Source organism: Petromyzon marinus, chromosome 14 (assembly GCF_048934315.1).
Source record: "Petromyzon marinus isolate PM22_M1 ecotype Great Lakes invasive population chromosome 14, UKy_Petmar_22M1.pri1.0, whole genome shotgun sequence".
NCBI classification, from domain to species: Eukaryota; Metazoa; Chordata; class Hyperoartia; order Petromyzontiformes; family Petromyzontidae; genus Petromyzon; species Petromyzon marinus.
The window spans coordinates 4,286,273-4,307,523 of record NC_133680.1 but is presented as its reverse complement, the minus strand read 5'-3'; the positions used below and the strand labels follow the sequence as shown (position 1 = coordinate 4,307,523).

The 21,251-nt window shown below is 46.3% G+C and overlaps 1 protein-coding gene across 1 annotated transcript; it reads right to left on the bottom strand.

Annotated features, from left to right (window-relative positions):
* Positions 1 to 5,409: 5,409 nt before the first annotated feature.
* On the bottom strand, positions 5,410 to 13,992 carry LOC116942410 (RNA-binding protein 15-like). Its single transcript, XM_032954309.2, has 3 exons — positions 13,867 to 13,992; positions 8,176 to 12,189; positions 5,410 to 7,402 (listed from the first exon to the last, which is right to left on the bottom strand). The coding sequence occupies exons 1-2, from the start codon at positions 13,892 to 13,894 to the stop codon at positions 9,485 to 9,487; spliced, it is 2,733 nt and encodes a 910-aa protein (XP_032810200.1). The 5' UTR covers positions 13,895 to 13,992; the 3' UTR covers positions 5,410 to 7,402; positions 8,176 to 9,484.
* Positions 13,993 to 21,251: the final 7,259 nt, after the last annotated feature.

Here is a 21,251-nt window from a genome sequence, read left to right as displayed (position 1 = left end):
ATCAAAATGGGATTTTTTTTTGCTCAGTTTAGTACGCAGCATAAACAAATGGTGCTTTTTTCTGGAAGATTTGTTTTTTGTAGGGGATGTCTCAATTTGTGCACAGTAAATTATAAATGTATCTTGTAATTTTATTGTTTGTTGCGGTTGCACCCGAATCAAGAGCCGAATGGCTCACGGGGTTATTCCAAATAAATAAAACTGAAACTGCTGTGAAACCATTGCCCTGTCAAGCCCAGTGTTGCAATGTCTCTCGGCCACGATCTGAAAAACGAAGTGGTGGCGGAGATGCCCCTTTCAAGGTAAGGCCTCGGAGCTAAAACATGTTTTTGATCTCCAAGATTTCACTGAACCTCCTTGGAATGTCACTTCGATTCTTCTCAGTTGGGTTTTCTCAGTTGTGTCCATTTCCAATGGGATTCCCACGACCCCTCGCAAAACTTGGCGTCATTTCCATGTACACGACCCTTAAGCCTCGTTGAAGATAAACCATCTCCTTAATCTGGGTTTTCTCAACGGATAAAACTAATGATATGGCTTTTAGTATTCATTCGTGACACTACCTTCAATTGAACAGTAGATAGCAAGCGACATTTTGGGTGATGCTGTTTCTCGTATGAAGGGCCATTGCCCGAAACGTTAACTATTATATACAGTAATTTGCGTTTGTGCACCTCCATCAACGCAACATGCTTTGTGTTTTAAATCATACTTATAATAAAGTATATAATTTTCACACTGAACCGCATCGTACAACACTAATGGCCAGAGTTGCTGTAATGGGTTTACAGCTCGGAAATCCGAGTTCCGATTCCTGGCCACAACAAACAAAAACGTCGTACTCAAATTGTAAATGATGTTGATTCACTCTTCAACACACCGGTGGGCTAAAGTAGTGAACTATTTGTCCTTTGTAAACGTGACACATTTTCTACTGTTTGGCCGTGTCGGGTGGTGGAGGGTTACGACACATTTGTAAATAACGCTATCTAACCCAACAACCTTTATTATGAACCAACAAATCTTTGGCAAGTGAAATGTGAAACAGGATCCTTCCCAGCAATGGCGGAGCCAGGATTTTCAGGAAGGGGGGGGGGGCAACCCCTCCAGCAATGAAAAATGATAAGAGTTGTTAGTAAGTAAGGAGTTGTTAGTAAGTAAGGACTTGTTAGTAAGTAAGGACTTATCCCTTGCTTTTTATTCGAAGCGTGTGCGGCGATGGCGCAGCCATCGATCGAGGTGTCGAATTCGAACCGCGTTGTGTGATCGGCATCGCGCTCGCTGAAGGTGTTGATGCCTTCAGGGAAGTCGTGTGCTGTAGACGCAACTGCGCACAATTCTGAGTCACTTATAACCGCTTTGCCGTTACTTATTGCCAATTATGCACTCAGACTATTGTCCTATCATCTCATGGAGTCCCTGGTACATAATGATATGCTACACAGTGGCAGTTGGGGTCGCAAAATGCCAATTTATTACTAATAAACTCCTAATGATCCGATCGAAATTAGGGATTTCGATCGGATCATTGGGGGGGGGGGGCACGTGCCACCCCCCCCCCCACTGCTTCCTAACCTCAAACATCCCCTGTCCCCACGCCCGTCGCGCTGACCACGCCGGAAATGTCTGGTCTCGAAAAATCTGTTTCACCGTCACGGCGTTCGCAAGGCCTTCGTCTCGCAGTCAGTTGACAAAGGGCCGTGCATTGTTATTCTATGCCACAGATTATTACTGCTACCCAGCCAACCTACAACAATGGATCGGTTGAAGTGACATTTAGTTATATATATGTTAATTATTTATGCAAATGGAATATTGCAATCGCCGAGGAACCACAGACGAAGCTGAAAGGCGGCAAGTGGCCACGCGGTGGTGAGCCGGCGCGAACGACAATTACTCAAGCTCTCCGGTCCTCTATCAATAAAGATGTTTTCAACCAATGAATGAGTTTATACACTCTTACACTCAAGACATGCACAGTGTCGAGTGCGAGACCCAATTACGGTTACAGCAAATGGCACGCAAAAATGTTGCATCGCTTTAGGATAACACGTGAACGAGACGGCGTGCAGAGCAGGCAATACAAACAAGATCGTACAAATGAAAGAGCTGTATCGCTCATCGGATCCCTCCAGTATAAATACATATTCTGATTCTGAAAGAGTGCGGTCCATTCTTCAACATGAACCTCAAATCCTGGCAATTCATAGATTGACAGTCTTCAGGCACCTCACAGTGTGCGATACAGCCCCGGTGCGTGAGATGTAAAAGTGCCACCCATCATAGCAGCCACACTGCTGTGTGTATATATGCACGGCTCAGCGCGACCAGCAGGACTATTTGCTATCTATGGGACATTAATTTTGCCGATATCAAAATGATGGGGGAAAAAAATAACAAAAGTAGGCTTTTTAAAAGTCTGCCTCAGCAGCAGACCATGCTTTCCCACCTGATGATGGACGCTTGTGTTGCGCCCGAAACGTCGTGATTTATTTTATACCCACGTGACTTTACCGAAAGAACCAGAGTATGGATGGATTCCTGCAGTCACGAAAGCTTCAAATCAAGATAGGCTTTAACCCTTTCTCAAGAAGGCTGTCTCTGGTGCAGGCCAATCGGTTTCAAAGACAATCCATGTGTGTTTGCATGTTGTGCCACATGTGTGGCTAATGCAGACTTGATCCTTTGCAAAAGGTGTGTGGACATCCGAACGCCTTCTTTTTTATTGGCAGAAAAAGGGTAAAGACTATTCTTTTTATCTCATCGGCTTAATGATGACCAAATCATCCATCCGGAAAGTAGCCCCAATCCTGCCCGATAGTCAGAAGCTGAGCAGGTTTGCCCCTTGGTTAGCTTCTTGCATTTGTGTCCACCGCCTCGTACGAAACAGATGCTGGGCTGTCGCGATGGTTCCACGCCGTGAGCACAAAGACGACGATGGGTGACGGGAAGACTTTCTTCACAAATCTGGCTGTCGCCCGACGAAGCTGCTGGTTGTTGTTGGTGTAATCGCCAGCGAAACATACTCGAAATGTAAATTGTCGTGGGTTTTACTGCTCCAACAAACACACACACACACACCGGGTGTTTGTCAGCTAAAGCACGTTTTGTTTAGCCGACAAACCTTACTGGCTGTGTCAGGTGGTGGCGGGGTTTAACGACACATTTATGTAATGTAAACCCTCCCCAAAAAAAAACAACCTTTATTAAGTCTAACATTGGTCGCGAAAGCCTACGTGTTAAACTAGCAGAACAAAAAAAAGTTCAACGCAATCCACTGTTGTACGATGCTGAAACAACGTCTACCAACCCGCATTGGGTAGCATTGTGAAGCGTGGTCAGATAACCGCGCAAACGACCCGCACGGCGTGTGCGGGGAGGGTGTCATCCAGCAGTGGATCGGCATTCAGGTCCGTGGTACGTGTGAAGCGAGCCCCGCGGGTTTCGTGGCGTTCGGTTTTTTTTCCTGAAGGCGCCGGGGAAGTCCCTGGAAAAAGAGGCTGTGAAAGAATGCTCGAGTTCCCGAAAGCTGAACGTTGTTGTTGGTTTTTGTTTGTTCACGAAACACATTAACAAAACGCGGGGAGGTTCAGTTTAAGGAAGTTGAAACCCCCTTTGTAGAGAGAGATACATTGTTGTGTAAATGGGAGGGGGTACACAGAAACTCGAGGTGGTGGGGAGAGAGGGGGGTGGAATCGGCACAACACAGTCAATGTTAAACAAGCTTAACAAATGTGAATGCCATTTAAGTGGGGAGTGATGAACGATACGATCCACTTTGCTTTATCGTGCATTCTACACCCCCCTTTCTCTCTCCTGCTGCTGCCAATTATAACGAGGAACGGCGGCGGTGGCGCCCAATTGCGAAAACAAAACATATCACCGTCGTTCAAATATTAAACCAATACTTTGGACTGGGATATAAGATGTAATATTTAGGTTTTTTTCTTTGGAGGGGGCGGCTGAACAACGAGAAGGGGGAGACTCTGCCTCCCTTCAGCCCACCAACGCGACTATGCTGACCGCCGCCAACCACTGCAGACTCAGTGGGGCAGCAATTGGTCCGTCCACGTGTTCCAACGACTACTGACAGCAAACCCACGTTGGGGCCAGGAGGACCGAATGCTGATAATCTGGCTTCACCTGGGATGTGACAGCCACTGGGCGCCCATCATCGAGTGGACTTCATGCAAGGCACATCCCCACTCACACGGGTGTCAACACGTGCAACCCGTGACCCCCCCCCCCCAGCAACGCACAGGAATATGAAAAAAAGTTAACCGTTAACGATATATTACTTGAACGTTCAACTTAATGGCTTGTGTAAATACAATAATTCAGGGTTCATGGTATTAAAGTGTAGCTTGGAAGGATACCTACATTACCAATCGCTTTGCGAATCTCTTTAAAAACATATACATCATGGTACCAAGTCTACATTTGTCGTGTGATGTAATTGTATTAAATCTTGTTTGGTAGTTTCTCGCGACGGTTTGGGGATTTCATCCAGCAGTGGATGGATCATGTCGAACGATGCTGTTGAGGCCAGGGTGTGAAAGGGCAGGTATAGCTCCATTAATGAATCTAAAATTTAATTTACTAGTCAATTTTGCTTCAGGCGAAACACACGATGTGACAAATGTCAGTGGGATGCACTTGAGGGAATTCTACCAGGTAGTCATGGGGAGTGAAAGGTTTATATCCTGTATTGTCTGTAGAATATCTTTTTTTTTAGAAAGCCCAATATTTTAATGTTGCCTTGCCCGCATGTGAAAAGGTGTACGAACAATGTACAACTTAAGATTTGTGTATTTATTCAATGTTAGCGGTGCAGAAATTAACCACGCGGGCAATTTGATACAAATCAAAACTGTGGGTGGCGATTCCATGCAATATTTGCATTCACTGCAGTGCTCACGCCTCGAATGGCTGCATGGGTGACATGAACCCAGTATTTAAAACATAAAACCACACCGATTTTTACACAATACAATGAATGCATGAATCGTAAGCATAATCAATATTAATCAGTTCCATCAATGTATTGTTCCACCCTCAGTTTGAAATTAACTGTGCAAAAGTTGACAGGAACAAGTCAGTGTCCACACATGGAAGGTGGATATTTCCTCCATAAATGGAAGATCGGGGCTTTGCCAAATTGCGAATGCATTAAGGTGCAACTCATCAGGCGGTCATCATTGATGCCTGCCCAAAACGACGCGTATATTCTAGTGGAACAAGCGGACTCTACTCAGCTATCACGGATGTTGCAGAATGGCTTACATTAAAACACAACTGCAGACTTTTCTCAAATGCCACATAAAAGAAGTGACAATGTGAGTGCTAAGTGACTCGTGACACTGAAGCCATTACATGCGTACAATAATTCAACCATTCATCACTCCAGAATTCCTGCCTGCATGATCTTTATTTCGGTTTGTATACTAAGATGAAATCTTTTCAATCTGTGAGTTAATATTCATCTGATAGTTGCATTTAACTGTACAGCAACAAAGAAAACCACACATTATTACAGAGGATTCTAAACACTGGGGCTAAAATCAAGCAGTACAAATGCATCAAAACCACTAGACAACATCAGGCTTTAATAACTACAGCCTCAAGCCATAAACGGTTCCATATCTGTTTCAACGTCCGGTATCAACTATTGTCAGAAGCATCAACACTTTGCAACTTTGAAGAGGAAATAGTTTTTAAAAAATCATAAACGCTCCGTTTACGGCTGCAAAATCATTGTCTTCGAAATGTTGCACAAATTCCATCGGTTTTTGTAGATGGGACGAGAGGTCATTCCACAGAACCTTTGAGTTTCGTTCTTCGAACTTGAGAAAAGATTAAGGTGTTGCTTACTTTGTACAAGTGGAAAACTTGCCAAAAAAGGGCTAAAGAAAACCCACAACCGTTCATGTTCTTAGATGTGATCACTAAAATGTTTATAAGTCTTTCATCTATATCAAGTACAATTAAAAAAAGAAATTTATGTAAATATGAAGACATAGGTACCAAAAAACATCACTACAAATCAAAAACTACTTTTTTTACCAAGACACCTGCCCTTCTGCTTTGCTGTTGACATCACAGCAAATTTGTGAATAAAATCATCCTGTCAAAACCTGACCCTTGGCTTCACGAGAATTAGTTCAATGAACGCGTTGAAAATCTTGGTGGGCACGGCAGTATTTCCTGGTTGTTCTCAGTCTAAAAGGAGGCCCGAGGGGGCCCAATTTCGCATCGTTAAGTTTTTTTTGTTATTGTTTTCAACAGCGGCCAGCGCTCACGAGCGACATCCCAGGCGAGGAGTGTGACCGCACATCAGCTTTTTGTTGTTTGGGGCAAAAGGACACGGGGAGGGCAAACTGGCCAAACATTAAACCTGCAAAGCGGCCGTGCCCGTCTTTAAATCTCCTCTCCATCAACGATGAAACACTTCTCTACATCCACGTGCTGGATTTTTCACATTTTTTTTTGCCACACGTGAACCTTGGCTCCAGGAATGTTTCACCTGAGATGGAAGCTGGAACAAAGGGATGGGTTTTTTTTGCCCCGCCCCCACAAACAAATCTTGTTGCTGAACCCTCACCACACAAGTGCCATCAAATGGTCGAGAAGTCGTTTCGATTTACATCAACGTGAAGTCTTTGGAGTTGAGCAAACAGAATGCAAATTTCGCAAAATTTCCCTTCGTCCCTCCGTGCAGTTTATGGTGAATGCGGTTTTCAACAGGCTAACGCAACTGCAGTGTTTTTTTATTAACAAAATAACTTTTTTTTAAATGTGTACGTTTCATTCCACCTTTAGCTAGTATTTCCCAGCAGGTGCAATAAACTGTGATTGAAAAATACATTTTGAAAAATGCAACTGAATAAAGCAGAATTTAAGCTGTAGTGACCAATATTTATATTGCGCATGCAAACAATTATTATGAATTAGACGCCAAAAGCGTAAGAAAAAAAATAAGCTGTACCTCTTGATGAACTTGATTCTACTACCAACTTCTGTGCACAGCTGACTGGACAAGGCTTACAAACTTTCCGCACAGCCATATAGAGTGGAGGAGCCTGGTAGAAGGCTGTATTCAAAAATCGCTGCAGATCACTCCAACGCGGAACAAGCAAAACTCTAAATCTGTCGCTGCACGCGTGCTTGGTCTCTTCACACTGGACTAACAAAGTGGTATCACATGCAGCGGAGGTGCAGGAAATTCTTGCGCAAAGCAGCAGGAGGGGCCTCGGAGAAGCTGTGCGTTGGGATCAGCTGGTCGGCCGTCGAGTCGGTGCTCGCCGGCGGAGGAACTGCTGGTGCTGGCAAGCTGCGGTGGAAGCAGACAACCCTTGCCGCCGCTTGCAGGGGAGATGCCTCGGGGTGAGCGTCGGCGACAGCCCTACAATGAAAGGCAACACGTGAGGAAATATCGAATCAGACGCGGTGCACGCTCAAGATTTAATTTCAGTAAACTTTATTTTGCAATGTTCTTGATGTTATAAGTGTTTATCACAGTAACCGACATAACTCGTACAACACTTTTCATGTCACCTGATGCTTTTAAGCACCATTACTGGAACGTGTGTGGGCCTGTCCCCAAAAAACAAACTTTATGCACCCATTATTCAACGCATCGTAATCCTCCGCGACAACTCTTATGCGAGCAGCATCCATCAGGCAACTCACCGGGGCACCTCGTTTCAAATCGCTGGCAACTACCACAACAGCTCTCAGAAAAAGAGGGGCACTGCATCTTTGCTCATTCTGGCATTGATGCCGAATCAACTACCAGGCTGTGTGGCATTGTAGCCCCCGAGTTAAGCTGGCCCACACTTCCAAGTTTCCAGCATCTAGATTTCTCTGCAATGAAAGATTCTGAAAAGTCATGCATTAAATTTAAATTAGCCCGGAGAGAGTCGACCAAGCCAATGGAGTGGGTGTTAGGTTAAATTGTTTCCTTGAAAAGTATGCAAGGTTTGTGATGGTAAATGCATTGATAGCAACCTGAGATTTATCAGTCACAAATGCACTAAGTGCCAACTTAAAAATGAGAAAAACCCCTTTTAAGTAAAATTTCAAGGTGGGGGTGCAACGTAGCAGTGGCCCGGTTTTGCTGTACACTACACTCTGCGCAAGTACAACAGCTGCAAGCACAATGCCGACAAACCCCACCTGTGCTGCTGGATACGTCGACTGCCGGTCACCCACTCCGGACGTCTCCGACACTGCCGGCATCCAACGGCGGCATCTCAAGGCGACGCTGGCACGATCTGCTGCTGGGGGCGCGAGTCGCGTGGATGCACCTTGCTCTCTGCGACACCGCTGATTGGGTTTGGGTGAGGTCATCCTCGTTGCATCAAGATGCAGCTTTGCTGCTTGTGGCAAGCACGGGTTGTTGGCAGTAGAACAGTTCATCAATAATCACAGCAATACGGAGTGGTGCAGGCTTTCTGGGAGAACACATTTCACTTTTGAAGAACTGCAGGTGGCATGTCAGAACACTTGGGGAAGGAATGAAATATAACTTTATTTCACTTGAATTTCACATGCGCTTTTCTTTCTTCATGAAGGCAAGTTTCACTTCTTTGAGCCATAGGTATCTATGCTTTTTGGTGTCGTGGCAAGCAGAAGAGCAGGAGGGCAGGACTACAAACAGGCATTACTTTCGCTTGCGTAGGGTGTTGCAGAAACAAACTGAAGCATTTTGATGGAACAGAGCAGAACTTTGTGGCGTCGATGGTTGCTTGTGACGATTAAAAATTTCAGCAAACAAAATTCTTGCAAATGGCAATGAACTTGGCTTCAAATTCGTAAAGGTAAGCAAATCCACTCTTGAACTTTCACGGGAGGCACTATAGAACAGTATCTACCCACAATATTATTTGTATACATAAAACTAAATGAGTTATCATTTAGAAATAATTAGCAAAATGTTAAGGAATTTCATGACCCTATCTGGATTAATGTAGCGTAGGTGTGCCAATATTAACATTAACACAATTTCCTCTTTAAAGTTATTCAGTGCCCAAAATGGATAACATTAACAACTGCACAATGTTTGTACACCATACCTTTTTAACTACCATTTTACAATTGTGGACAATATTTAACAGAATACATGCAACCAAGAATGCTTCAGAGTTGCCCATCATATTTTTAGAATTCTGTATATCAGCGAACAAATACGACTAAATAGAAGCACACCTTTTGACACTTACAACATACAAGCTTTAACAACTTTTGTTTTATCGGAACTGAATGTTTGCAGAGTTTTTAAAAAAATGCCTTGTAGCCAAAAATTAGACATTCAGAAACAATAATCAATTTCCACTGATATGCAGACAGGCATTTTTTCTGTTTAATATTTTTTGTGGGAGTATTTTCTTTAGACAACTGATTTGAATGCATAACAAATTGTCATGATGTGGAAAAATAAGATTTCGACGTTGGCCTTTTTTTCTGTTTTTCTATTTCTGTTGCTTTAAGCGGTTCCCCGAACGATGACGACTATGAGATGGTCCTCGTCCGTTTTGGCCAACGTCCTGGCGGGCTCTTGAAGGTACTGCTGGGAGAATTCGCACGGCGGGAAAGTGTGTAGCACGCCAACAGACTCCTTCTCCTTGCTTCCGCCTCCACCAATGGGTAGGCTGATGACTCCCGCCGCCTGCTTATGCTTCAAGTACGACACCAGGTTGCGCAGCGGCCTCGGGTCGCCCGATTTGTTCGCCTCCTCGCTCGAGTTTGGACGGGAGGGCAAAGCGAGGAGGACGCAGTGGCCGTCAGGCCCTGCCTGTTTAACGCGTCGAGTCACCTCATCAAGTTTCGGCTGATCCAGACGCAAGCGTTGCGTGATCTTTAACTGCGTCGCCGGTGCTCCAGACGAGCAGTCTTGCAGCAGGCCTCGCGCGAGGATCAAGTCGCCATCGACAAGGTACATGCTCGTTGGGAACGAGCTGTTTTTAAGGACGAGTACACCCTGCCAAGCAAGGTTCAGAATCTGAGCATATTCAGACAACACCTGAGGGGTTTTCCCACTCTCTGTTCTTAAGGAATTATCCACTCTATTCCTGCCCTCGTGCTCACTATCACTAGTTCTGCGGGAGCGCTCAACATTTTGGGAAGCATTCCTGCCGCTTTCACATCCGTTTGGTTCTCGCTGCTTGTCTTCAACAGGCCCGCGGACACCATCAGGGCCTGCCACACGTTCAGAATCACTACTGGGCCCACCGCCATCCCTGCCGCGATCCAACGAGCCGTAGCGGCGCCTGCCGCGGCCCCTTTCTTCAAATGGAGAGCGGTCGCGGTGGCCGTAGCCATCGGGCGGTATGGGTGGTGGTGTCCTGCGGCGGCGCCTGTCCTCCCAGCCAGGAACGCCACCGAAATCACGCATCCGTTCATTCGGCGGCCAGCTATCTCTGTGTCGGCCGCGATCGGCTTGAGGATAAACATCGAAGGTGGCCCCTCCTCCTCCTCTGCCCCCTCCGGCCTTGTTGGGGCTCCCCCAATTTCCATCCTGGTGGTTCCAGCCACGGTCTCCTCCTCTATAGTGCGGGCCTGCCATCAAAGGACTAGTTCGGTCTCGGCCCCTGTTATCAAAGTGGCTCGTGTAGCCGTCCGGCATGGCGTCAATGGGCGGCTGGTAAGGGTGTATCTGCGGGTCGGGGTAGCGAATCTGCCCTTCCATGTCGGCGAAATCTAGGCGCAGCCGGCGATCAGAGCCCGGCATGTGAAACCCACGCATCTGTGCCCAGGCGGCCATGGCAGCGTCGAGACTTTCGTACTGAATGTAAGCAAAGTTGTCGCCCTTCCTGTAGTCTATCGAACGAATGGTGCCAAAACGGTCAAACTCCCTGGCCAGGGCCCCCACGTGGATCCAGGGGCCCAATCCGCCCACCCACAAGCGAGTGGTGCACGTAGCCTTACCATAACCGATTTTTACTTGACTCCTGCCAATCACTTTGTGCGACATAGCCACCTTGGCCCTGTGCGCCATATCCAGGTTTTGGAACTTGACGAACCCGTACGAGTGGCCCCTTATGTTGCGCTTTATGTCCACCTCCTCCACCACGCCAAAGCGCTCAAAAATTCGTTTCAAATCCGCGCCGGTGACCTCCGTGTCCAGGTTGCCAATGAACAGCGTGCGAGTCGCCCTCTGGTCATCCTCAGGCAGTATGTGCAGGTCGTCATCGTCCCGCAGTGCGCCACGTCCGCTATTTGGCGGGTACACACCACCGCCCCCCCTCATCCTGCTCTCGTACGTCCCGTACTCCCCTCCCCAATCACCTCCTCCCCTGTCACGTGCCAGTGGCTCCTCCCTCCCTAGGCTGGCACGCCGGGGTCTCTGCTCACGCATGCCACGTGCCCCCGGGCTGGGGGACAGACCCCTGGGCGGTGGTGGCGGCGGCGGCGGCGGGGGCGGCATGCTGTAAGGATACGCACCCGGCGCCCCATAGGGCCCGTAGTCGGTGGGCGGAGGTGACGGGCTGCGCCGCCGGTGGTGGTGGTGATGGTGGTGTGGCTGCGGCTGCTGCTGTGGCTGGTGGTGAAGGTACACGGCCTCGATCTTGAGCAGGCGATCATAGAGCACCAGGCGGCCCTTGGCATGCCGGGCGTCCCGGGCGTCGTCCGCACGCCGGAAGTTCACGTAGGCGACCCTGCCCTCGGCCGGTGTTAACGTGATCTTGACGCTCACATCACCAAACTTCTTGAACTCGCGGAAGAGGCCATCCTCGATCTCCTCGTCTGACAGCTGAGAACCCAAGTTGCTGATAAGCAGCGTTTTGTACTCTGCAGTGGGAGCCGAGGGCCGGCCACTGCTACCCCCACCACCACCACCACCTGTGTTACCACCACCACCGCCACCATCACCTCTTTTTGTGCGAACCCCAGCGAGGGCGGAGGAAGCATAATCTCTGTCGTCGCGGCGGGGGCCCTTGTCTCCTCCGCGCTCGGCACTCGACCTGCGGCCGCGTTCCAGCAGCCCAGGGCCCCCGCCACCACCGCCGGATGACCCCCTGTGGCCGGGGCCCCCACCCGTCCCTGCCCCTCCTCTGCCCTCACGGTCGTCGCTGAAGCCTCGGGGCCTCTTGCTGCCCTTCAACGGGGACCCTCCCCGATCAGGGTTTCCCCGCTTCATGGCAGCGGCGGCAACGACGGCGACACTGTCGCTCCCAGGTCGGTTCCGAGCTGCGAGCAAAAAAACAAATAGCACAGCGGGAACACACACACAAGAGGCTCACGCAAGTGAACATGACACACTGGCCAATAAACATAACAATTGCCTAATTACTTTCCAGGGTACTTTCCTGGTCTCAACAAAGAAATTTACATTTCCGTCCGCATACTTATAGTACAAGTTTAATGAAGCAGGAACTTTCGACTTTAAAATACAATTGTCTACATTTGAAGTATTGTAGATATACAAACCATACCATCACAATCATTAAGCAGCGTTTAATACTATAAAAATATATACACAGTTGATTAATGTTTCAAGCAATGACCTTTCTTTGCTTGAAAGGGTCATTTACACATACGTCCCTTCCACATTACCTGCTCTTTCCTGTAAAGCCACAAAAAACGAGCAGTGTAATGTTAATCTGAATACAACTTGGATTTATATAGCAACTACATAACTTATCTTCAAGGCGCTGTTTAAATAGGGGAGCCTTTTTTCAGTGACATTCATTTCAAAGCGGATAGGAAAAGAATGACAAGACAATCGGACGAAATTCAATGACAGTGCTAAAAGTGAGACTGAGGACGTTCAATTGTAAAAGAGGCAGTCATCGCCAGTCGAAAATTACTTGAATAAAGAAAGTTTGATGCGTTTATGACAACGCATTATATGACCTACACTCGTAACACCACAGCAAACACGAGTAAACTAATGCATTTTGGTGGCAATAGTTTATGGATCACGCAATATTCATAACTCCCCAGAGTTGCAAGCTGATCAGGGCATTGCAATACGTCAAATGGGTTAATGTACCCGTCTGTACGAACATCTGAGTGCCATCCCCGGGTGCCCTGTGTGTCGGCGGCCTTTCTACGGATACTAAGATTTCACTTCACGCGAAGAGGAAAAAAAAAGTTATTCGATTACGGTGAACAATAATTAAACACGAATTGACCAAACATAGCAACGCAGGACCGACTTCCTCGCAGCAGACTCAACCGAGGCCCTCCCGGACATGCACGCACACCCCGATCACAACCGAAACGACGCATTCAGAAAAACTCACCCACGTTACCGATACAATCTCAACCCCAAAACGCCTCCTTTTTCTCCCTTCACGTCCCCGTGCCTGCTGCCCCGCACACCCCACCACCACCACCAACCAACCACGAACTATCTTAAACTCGCGGCGAGAGCACGAAGCGATCGAGCGAGCTATTGTGATGGAAGGGGAACGAACGGCCGCCGGTGGTCGTGCAGTGGTCGGTAGTGGGGGGAGTGTACAACCTGTGATAAGGTGTCACACAACCAAACCCAACCCCCCCCACAACTAACACGCGCAAACGACATCGAGGGCGTTCGTCGGCAACACGAAAAATTCGGCGTGAACGAGCGGTGCCCGACGAGAAGCCGAGACGGTGTGTGTGGGGAGGGAGGGGGGAAAGAAAAAAAGAGACACACACACACACGGGAGTCCGCCATGTTAGAGCATCAAGGAAACGAGGTCGGAGCCTACGCGACCAGGCCGCGTCCCCCCCCACACCGTCAAGACTCGGGGAGAGCGGTGGGGTGGCACGGTGTGTTGGGGCGGGAGGGGGGCGGTGGCTGGCTGCTTGGTGGTGGAGACGTCGCCGGAACGTTGGCTGGCGAAGCTACCCTGCCCGTGGTGGTGGGTGGCTACTCACGGGAGCGCTTTCTCGCCGCGGTCGACATGCGGGCGGTGGTGGTGATGGTGACGACGGCGGCGGCGGAGAGCGGCGCTCGCTGCTGCTGCTGCCTGTGGGCGGGAGGCTCAGGACCCCACCCCCCAACCACCCCCCCCCTTACCCCCCAACCACCCCCCAACTACTTCGCCTCCTCTTAGGTGACCGTGGCGCTGCCAGCACAGCCCAAGGTGCCTGCGTGGAGTGCCGGCAGCTGTATAAATATTTCGAACGTTGCGTTTGGGTTGATACTAACATGGTGGTGGGTTAGGGGGGGGGTTTATTTCTGGTTACGTTGTTGGTTTTTATTCCAGGGAAGAAAAAAAAGCGGTATCGTTACTATACTGTACCCTCCAATCACCCGGCACGATTGTCACGTTTACACATGGATACATTTAAGATGTACACGTGCCGCATATAATGCAGGTAATCAAATTCTGACCGACGACGACGATGCTTAACAAATGATGTCCACTTGTAACGCTCTCGAACAGAGATTGAGAGAGTAGGAGGAGGAGGAGGCTGAGAGAAGGGGCCACGGACGAGCGTGGAAAAGTCAGCGGGTGCCAAATTCCCAAACCCGCGAGCTCTGCGGCCCTACAAGTATAAAGCCGTTCCCCGGCCAATTAATGAGTGTTTGTACACGTGGGAGGAAATCTGAGACAACGACAATGTGTCCCGCACAGACGGATAAAGGCGTTGTTTTAGCTGTACTGACGACTTGTGGCGAGCCAGGGAGTTTCGCGACATTTTGTGCGATCCACCAAACGGGTTTGGAGGTCACAGGCCACGAGCGAAGGCTTAAGAATGTTTCGTGACTGAATTTACACACAACGTCTTACACACACACATATCACAAACTCGTCCATTGCCCGGGTAAAATAAAATCGCGTACAGTGTGGGAAAAAAGTATTTGATCCCCTGCTGATTTTGTACGTTTGCCCACTGACAAAGAAATTATCGGTCTATAATTTTAATGGTAGGTTTATTTGAACAGTGAGAGACAGAATAACAACAACAAAATACAGAAACACGCATGTCAAAAATGTTATAAATTGATTTGCATTTTAATGGGGGAAATAAGTATTTGACCCCCTCTCAATCAGAAATAATTCTGGCTCCCAGGTGTCTTTTATACAGGTAACGAGCTGAGATTAGGAGCACACTCTTAAAGGGAGTGCTCCTAATCTCAGCTTGTTACCTATATAAAAGACACCTGTCCACAGAAGCAATCAATCAATCAGATTCCAAACTCTCCATCATGGCCAAGACCAAAGAGCTCTCCAAGGATGTCAGGGACAAGATTGTAGACCTACACAAGGCTGGAATGGGCTACAAGACCATTGCTAAGCAGCTTGGTGAGAAGGTGACAACAGTTGGTGCCATTATTCGCAAATGGAAGAAACACAAAAGAACTGTCAATCTCCCTCGGCCTGGGGCTCCATGCAAGATCTCACCTCGTGGAGTTGCAATGATCATGAGAACGGTGAGGAATCAGCCCAGAACTACACGGGAGGATCTTGTCAATGATCTCAAGGCAGCTGGGACCATAGTCACCAAGAAAACAATTGGTAACACACTACGCCGTGAAGGACTAAAATCCTGCAGCGCCCGCAAGGTCCCCCTGCTCAAGAAAGCACATATACATGCCCCTCTGCAGTTTGCCCATTAACATCTGAATGATTCAGAGGACAACTGGGTGAAAGTGTTGTGGTCAGATGAGACCAAAATGGAGCTCTTTGGCATCAACTTAACTCGCCGTGTTTGGAGGAGGAGGAATGCTGCCTATGACCCCAAGAACACCATCCCCACCGTCAAACATGGAGGTGGAAACATTATGCTTTGAGGGTGTTTTTCTGTTAAGGGGACAGGACAACTTCACCGCATCAAAGGGACGATGGACGGGGCCATGTACCGTCAAATCTTGGGTGAGAACCTCCTTCCCTCAGCCAGGGCATTGAAAATAGGTCGTGGATGGGTATTCCAGCATGACAATGACCCAAAACACACGGCCAAGGCAACAAAGGAGTGGCTCAAGAAGAAGCACATTAAGGTCCTGGAGTGGCCTAGCCAGTCTCCAGACCTTAATCCCATAGAAAATCTGTGGAGGGAGCTGAAGGTTCGAGTTGCCAAACGTCAGCCTCGAAACCTTAATGACTTGGAGAAGATCTGCAAAGAGGAGTGGGACAAAATCCCTCCTGAGATGTGTGCAAACCTGGTGGCCAACTACAAGAAACGTCTAACCTCTGTGATTGCCAACAAGGGTTTTGCCACCAAGTACTAAGTCATGTTTTGCAGAGGGGTCAAATACTTATTTCCCTCATTAAAATGCAAATCAATTTATAACATTTTTGACATGCGTTTTTCTGGATTTTGTTGTTATTCTGTCTCTCACTGTTCAAATAAACCTACCATTAAAATTATAGACTGATCATTTATTTTGAATTAAAGCTTTCGTGACTGCAGTAATTCATATTCTTAGCTCTTTCGGTAAAGTCACGTTGAAGGGAAACAATAAAATAATAAAATATATATAAAACAATAAAAAAATTTCTCACGTTTCGACCATAACACCTGATGACGACCGTTTGTGTTATGGTCGAAACGTCGTGAGAATTTTGTATTGTTTTATATATATTATTATTGTATTGTTTCCCTTCAACGTGACTTTACCGAAAGAGCTAAGAATATGATAATTTCTTTGTCAGTGGGCAAACGTACAAAATCAGCAGGGGATTATATACTTTTTTGCCTCACTGTATAAGCATAGCCTTGCATTCGTTAGAACCCCCGCCAGCCGCTCAATTTCTACTACGAGGTTAAAACGAATCAAATGTTTAGATCGACTGTGGTGTCATGTGGGTGCTGAATGTCTGACAAGGTTCCAGTGAGTGTCATAGTAACGTGCTGCCCACTGTCCAATAAACGTGGAATTTTGCACCACCACTGGCCCAAAATTCCAGATTTACTAATGACAGTTTTATTAATGACAGTGTATCCCATCGTCTTCACTTGCCGTGTGGTGAATTGTTTTGCAGTACAATTTGTTTACTAGTAAAATATTCTCCATGCAATTATATTCCACCACGTAGTTTTGACTTGTGCATACATTTTAAAAATATATATGTACAATGGTCAGGTAGAGTAGTACCTGTAATATGTTTTGTGGGGCATTTAAAAACCCGAATTCGATCATAAAAAGCAACATGCATTTCAGATTAAATGTTTGCAAATACTGAATTTAATACACTTTAACGTAGACATTTGGTAATACCCCTGGTCATTGATTGTCATTTGATACGTCACACATCTCAAGTGTGTGTTGTAAAAAAAAACACTGCGATGATGTTCGAGAGATAACTTGTAAAAATAAAAATTTAATAAAGCAAATGGGGAAGTAGTGAGGTAAAGAGTAAGATTATGAACGTTTCGGTCAGACAGCAGCAGCATTGTCAATGCACAGCTGTCTTGAACCAAGAAGATGGGTGTGAGAGACTGGCACAGACACAGACAGTTATTTCATTTCCCCCTCGACAATGTTGAAGATGAGCCTCGGCAAGAACCAGGGGTTAGTTGAATAAATCCCTTTTGGTGAACATTGCCTTTAATACTCTTTGGTTCTTTCGGTAAAGTCACGTTGGTAGTATGGATCCCTGCAGTCACGAAAACTTCAAATCTAGTTAGCCTTTAATTTCTGATCCAAATCAATCTGAATGCAAGGAGACTCATACTCTTTGGTTCTTTCGGTAAAGTCACGTAGGTATAAAAATAATAATAGATCACGATGTTTCGATCGCATCAGGTGGGATAACCACAGCAAGCAAAAACTGCAGAAGTGCAAGGAGATGTTTCACAGAAAATGTATTGTTATGCAATCGGCGACGGATTCCAAATTAAAAAAAAAACTCTTACAGAACAGATTCCAAAGCAAAAACCAGGTCCCTGTCGCAAGAGATTGAACCAGTTGCTTAATCCGATTAGCACGGTTAGCTTTGTATTGCGCGAAAAAAGTTCAACATACATACTGTACTTACAATCCAGAGCCAATTCCCTTGTGGTTTTGATGACAAATGTGGTTTTTGCAATTGTGGTGAGAGTGGTAATTGTGGTGTTAACACTATAATTGGTGGGAAAGACGACATTGGTAATTATGGTGGTGAGGAATATGATTTTGGGGTGATAATAATTATCGTTGTGATGGTGATATGTATGCTGGCGATGTTTGTGGTGTGGGGTTACCTTGTCAGCAGAGGGCAGTGCAGTGAAATGTATTATTGCACTATGCTCTCCGCCTTCATCAACTCACACTGAAACATGTGAAAACATGTATTCATATTCTTTGGTTCTTTCGGTAAAGTCACCACGTAGAAGGGAAACAATAAGATAATAAAAATATAAAACAATAGAATTCTCACGACGTTTCGACTGCAACACAAGCAATCATCATCATCAGGTGTGAAAACCCACAGCAAGAAAATTAGAAAAAAGTAGCGATTTTTTTTAAGCGTCGTGAGAATTTTATTGTTTTGTATTTTTAATATTTTATTGTTTCCCTTCTACGTGACTTTACCGAAAGAACCAAGAATATGAATCCCTGCAGTCACGAAAGCTTTAAATCAAAACATGTGTTCATGTTTGTGATGATGGTTGGTGATTGTTATGGTAGTGGCGACAGTGGACGTTGCAATGATGGTGCATTTGTGCTTTCGTGGTGTAGCCAGTCAACCCACAACACCTAGGTCTTTCCCGTGACCTCCTGCCAGCAAGCCTTCGACACATCACGTGGCTTCAAGGTGCACCTAGCGTGGCACAAGCGCCGTGGTGACGTGACTGCCACTTCGTGGCGAACGGCGATTGTTGGTGGTGGTGATGATGGCCAATAGTGGTTTTGGCCATTAAAACATTGGAATGAGTTTTGAAAATGGAGTCAATGGTAAGACGATTGATTATATTCAAAGTACAGTACTGTAATAATAAGTATAGCACAACGTGTATATTGCCGTAACATGAAAAGCCATTGATAGGGGCTCTGGAATATTAAGGTGATGGTAACAGCCCCTTAGAATCCGGTTATCCACTTGTATACACGTAATGTGTGGGCTGTGCTTTGGGTCGAGTCATCCCATCGATAGAAAAGTTAAAAACAACTGAGACGTTGAGACGATTATTCGGTTAAGTTGCTTTATGGACGAGAAATTATAATACACTAATTGAGTTGTGGTCAGTACTCAGGCTCCTGGCATCACCAAGCAAACACCTCCCGTCCAGCGGAAGGGGTGACTTCTTTTTCTTCCTCCAGCTATTGTCAAGTTGTGCGATTGCTGTAATCTAGTATTCGGACGGCTATTCAAATTATTTTAATATAATCGGATAGTCCATCTCGAAAGCGGAATTTCCACCACTGACTCAAGCAAGGCCTAAACGAGAGATACATATTCTTTGGTTCTTTCGATAAAGTCACGTAGAATGAGAATTAAATGATAAATTAATAAAATAAAATAACACAATAAAATTATCACGACGTTTCGGCCACAACACAAGTGGCCTTCTTCAGGTGAAAGGAACAGACCTGTCGGGACGACAGAGCTTCAATGAACGTTGTTAAGATTCGTAGCGTCTTTTAAGCTGGTTTATAGAAGTGAGGCACCTTGACAAAGGGGTTTACATTGATGTACATTGATGTAAACCCCTTTATCAAGGTGCCTCACTTCTATTAACCAGCTTAAAAGACGCTACGAATCTGAAAACGTTCATTGAAGCTCTGTCCCGACAGGTCTGTTCCTTTCACCTGAAGAAGGCCACTTGTGTTGTGGCCGAAACGTCGTGATAATTGTCTCGTGTTATTTTATTAATTTATCATTTTATTCTCATTCTACGTGATTTTACCGAAAGAACCAAAGAAGATGAATCCTTGCAGTCACGAAAGCTTTAAATCGAAAGAGAGATACATACTGTCCCATGCCCATTTGAACAGGAAGCCACTGCCTCTGAGCGTGTTTGCCATGTACTGTACTCTTAATCAGGGCATACACGTGTTTGTATTTTATTATTCTGCGCGTTTACCCAGGAAAGTTCAAAAGAACTACACTGAATCGAGTCCAAAATAACTCAGAAACAAACATCTTGTGAAAGACCCAACGCAGAAGATTCCTGTGTTTGATCTTCCACGAAGCTCATGGTCCACCCTAAATCGCACCCACTGCACAAACCATGGAAGATGCGGATACCCTGATGCACAAATGGACAATTAAAAACTCTCCAGTGTGCGACTGTGGTCATCCAGAACAGACCGTACAACGTATAAGGACGCAATGCCCGATCCGCAAATACGAAGGAGACATCAACAGCGATGCACTCCACTGCTCCTGACGCGGTTGTCTGGCTTGGCCAAATGGATGTGAAATTGTCGTTGTTGTTCTGCATCTTACATCAGCCATACGGAAGAAGAAGACCCAGGAAAGTCACACTGAGTCTCAAGACTCTCTTTCAGGAGGGTCCTGTCAATGTTTCGCAGTAAGAGGCGATGTTGCAATTTGTAATCTCAATTGAGTCATTTGCGGGATACATTTTCAACATTGGGATGTTTTGGCCAATACAAGTAATGGGGCAAAAGGAGAACCCGTAGGAAACCCGTAGATAACAGTGGGATAACATACAGGCTCTACACAGAAGGGCGCAGCAGAATCATAATCTTGAGTTATTCTGGAGAAATACGATGAAATATGAAGCTTTTTTTCACAGATATCCGGCAGGGGCGGGTCAGAAAGTTACAACAACAAACAATACGGGAATCGAGTCAGGAATCGAATCCACGAATTTCTTGTTGTTAGGCACCAATGTAAACACTCCTCCATCCTACCCTCCCATGAATGTCCATGTCTGTAGTGTACATGTGTGGTGACTCTTGGATATACACTTTCATGTACATTGCGTCACGAAAGGGCTATGGGGGGCGGGGGACAGGATGGCGTGGAGGGGTGAGGGGCAGGGAAGAGGAAGGGAACCGGCAATGGAGAAGAGGCGAGACGATAAGAGAGGAACGAAATGAGGTTACGGAGGGGGACTTCTTAATGTACAGGGGAAGTTGATTCCAGTGGTAGGGTGCGAGGGACTGCATGGAAACAGTACTGCTTACGTCAGCCAGGTGAACTTAAGACCAGAATTGTAGTTATGGTCAAGATAAACGTTTTTGCAACAACTCATGGAAAAAAATGCTGACTTAAATATCAAATTTACAGTGGCTTTTCTTCAAATCCGTGTATTTATTCAATTCAGCAGTTTTCATGAGTTGTTAATTACAACTTAATAAGCGAATCGAGTTTAAAACTACATTATTGTTAAAACAAAAATGTTGAGCTCATTGTACA

Coding starts and splice junctions, on each gene's coding strand:
- LOC116942410 (XM_032954309.2), bottom strand. CDS start 13,894: ATGTCGACCGCGGCGAGAAAGCGCTCCC. Junction 12,190..13,866: donor CGCGGCGAGAAAGCGCTCCC/GTGAGTAGCCAC, acceptor TTTTGCTCGCAG/CTCGGAACCGACCTGGGAGC.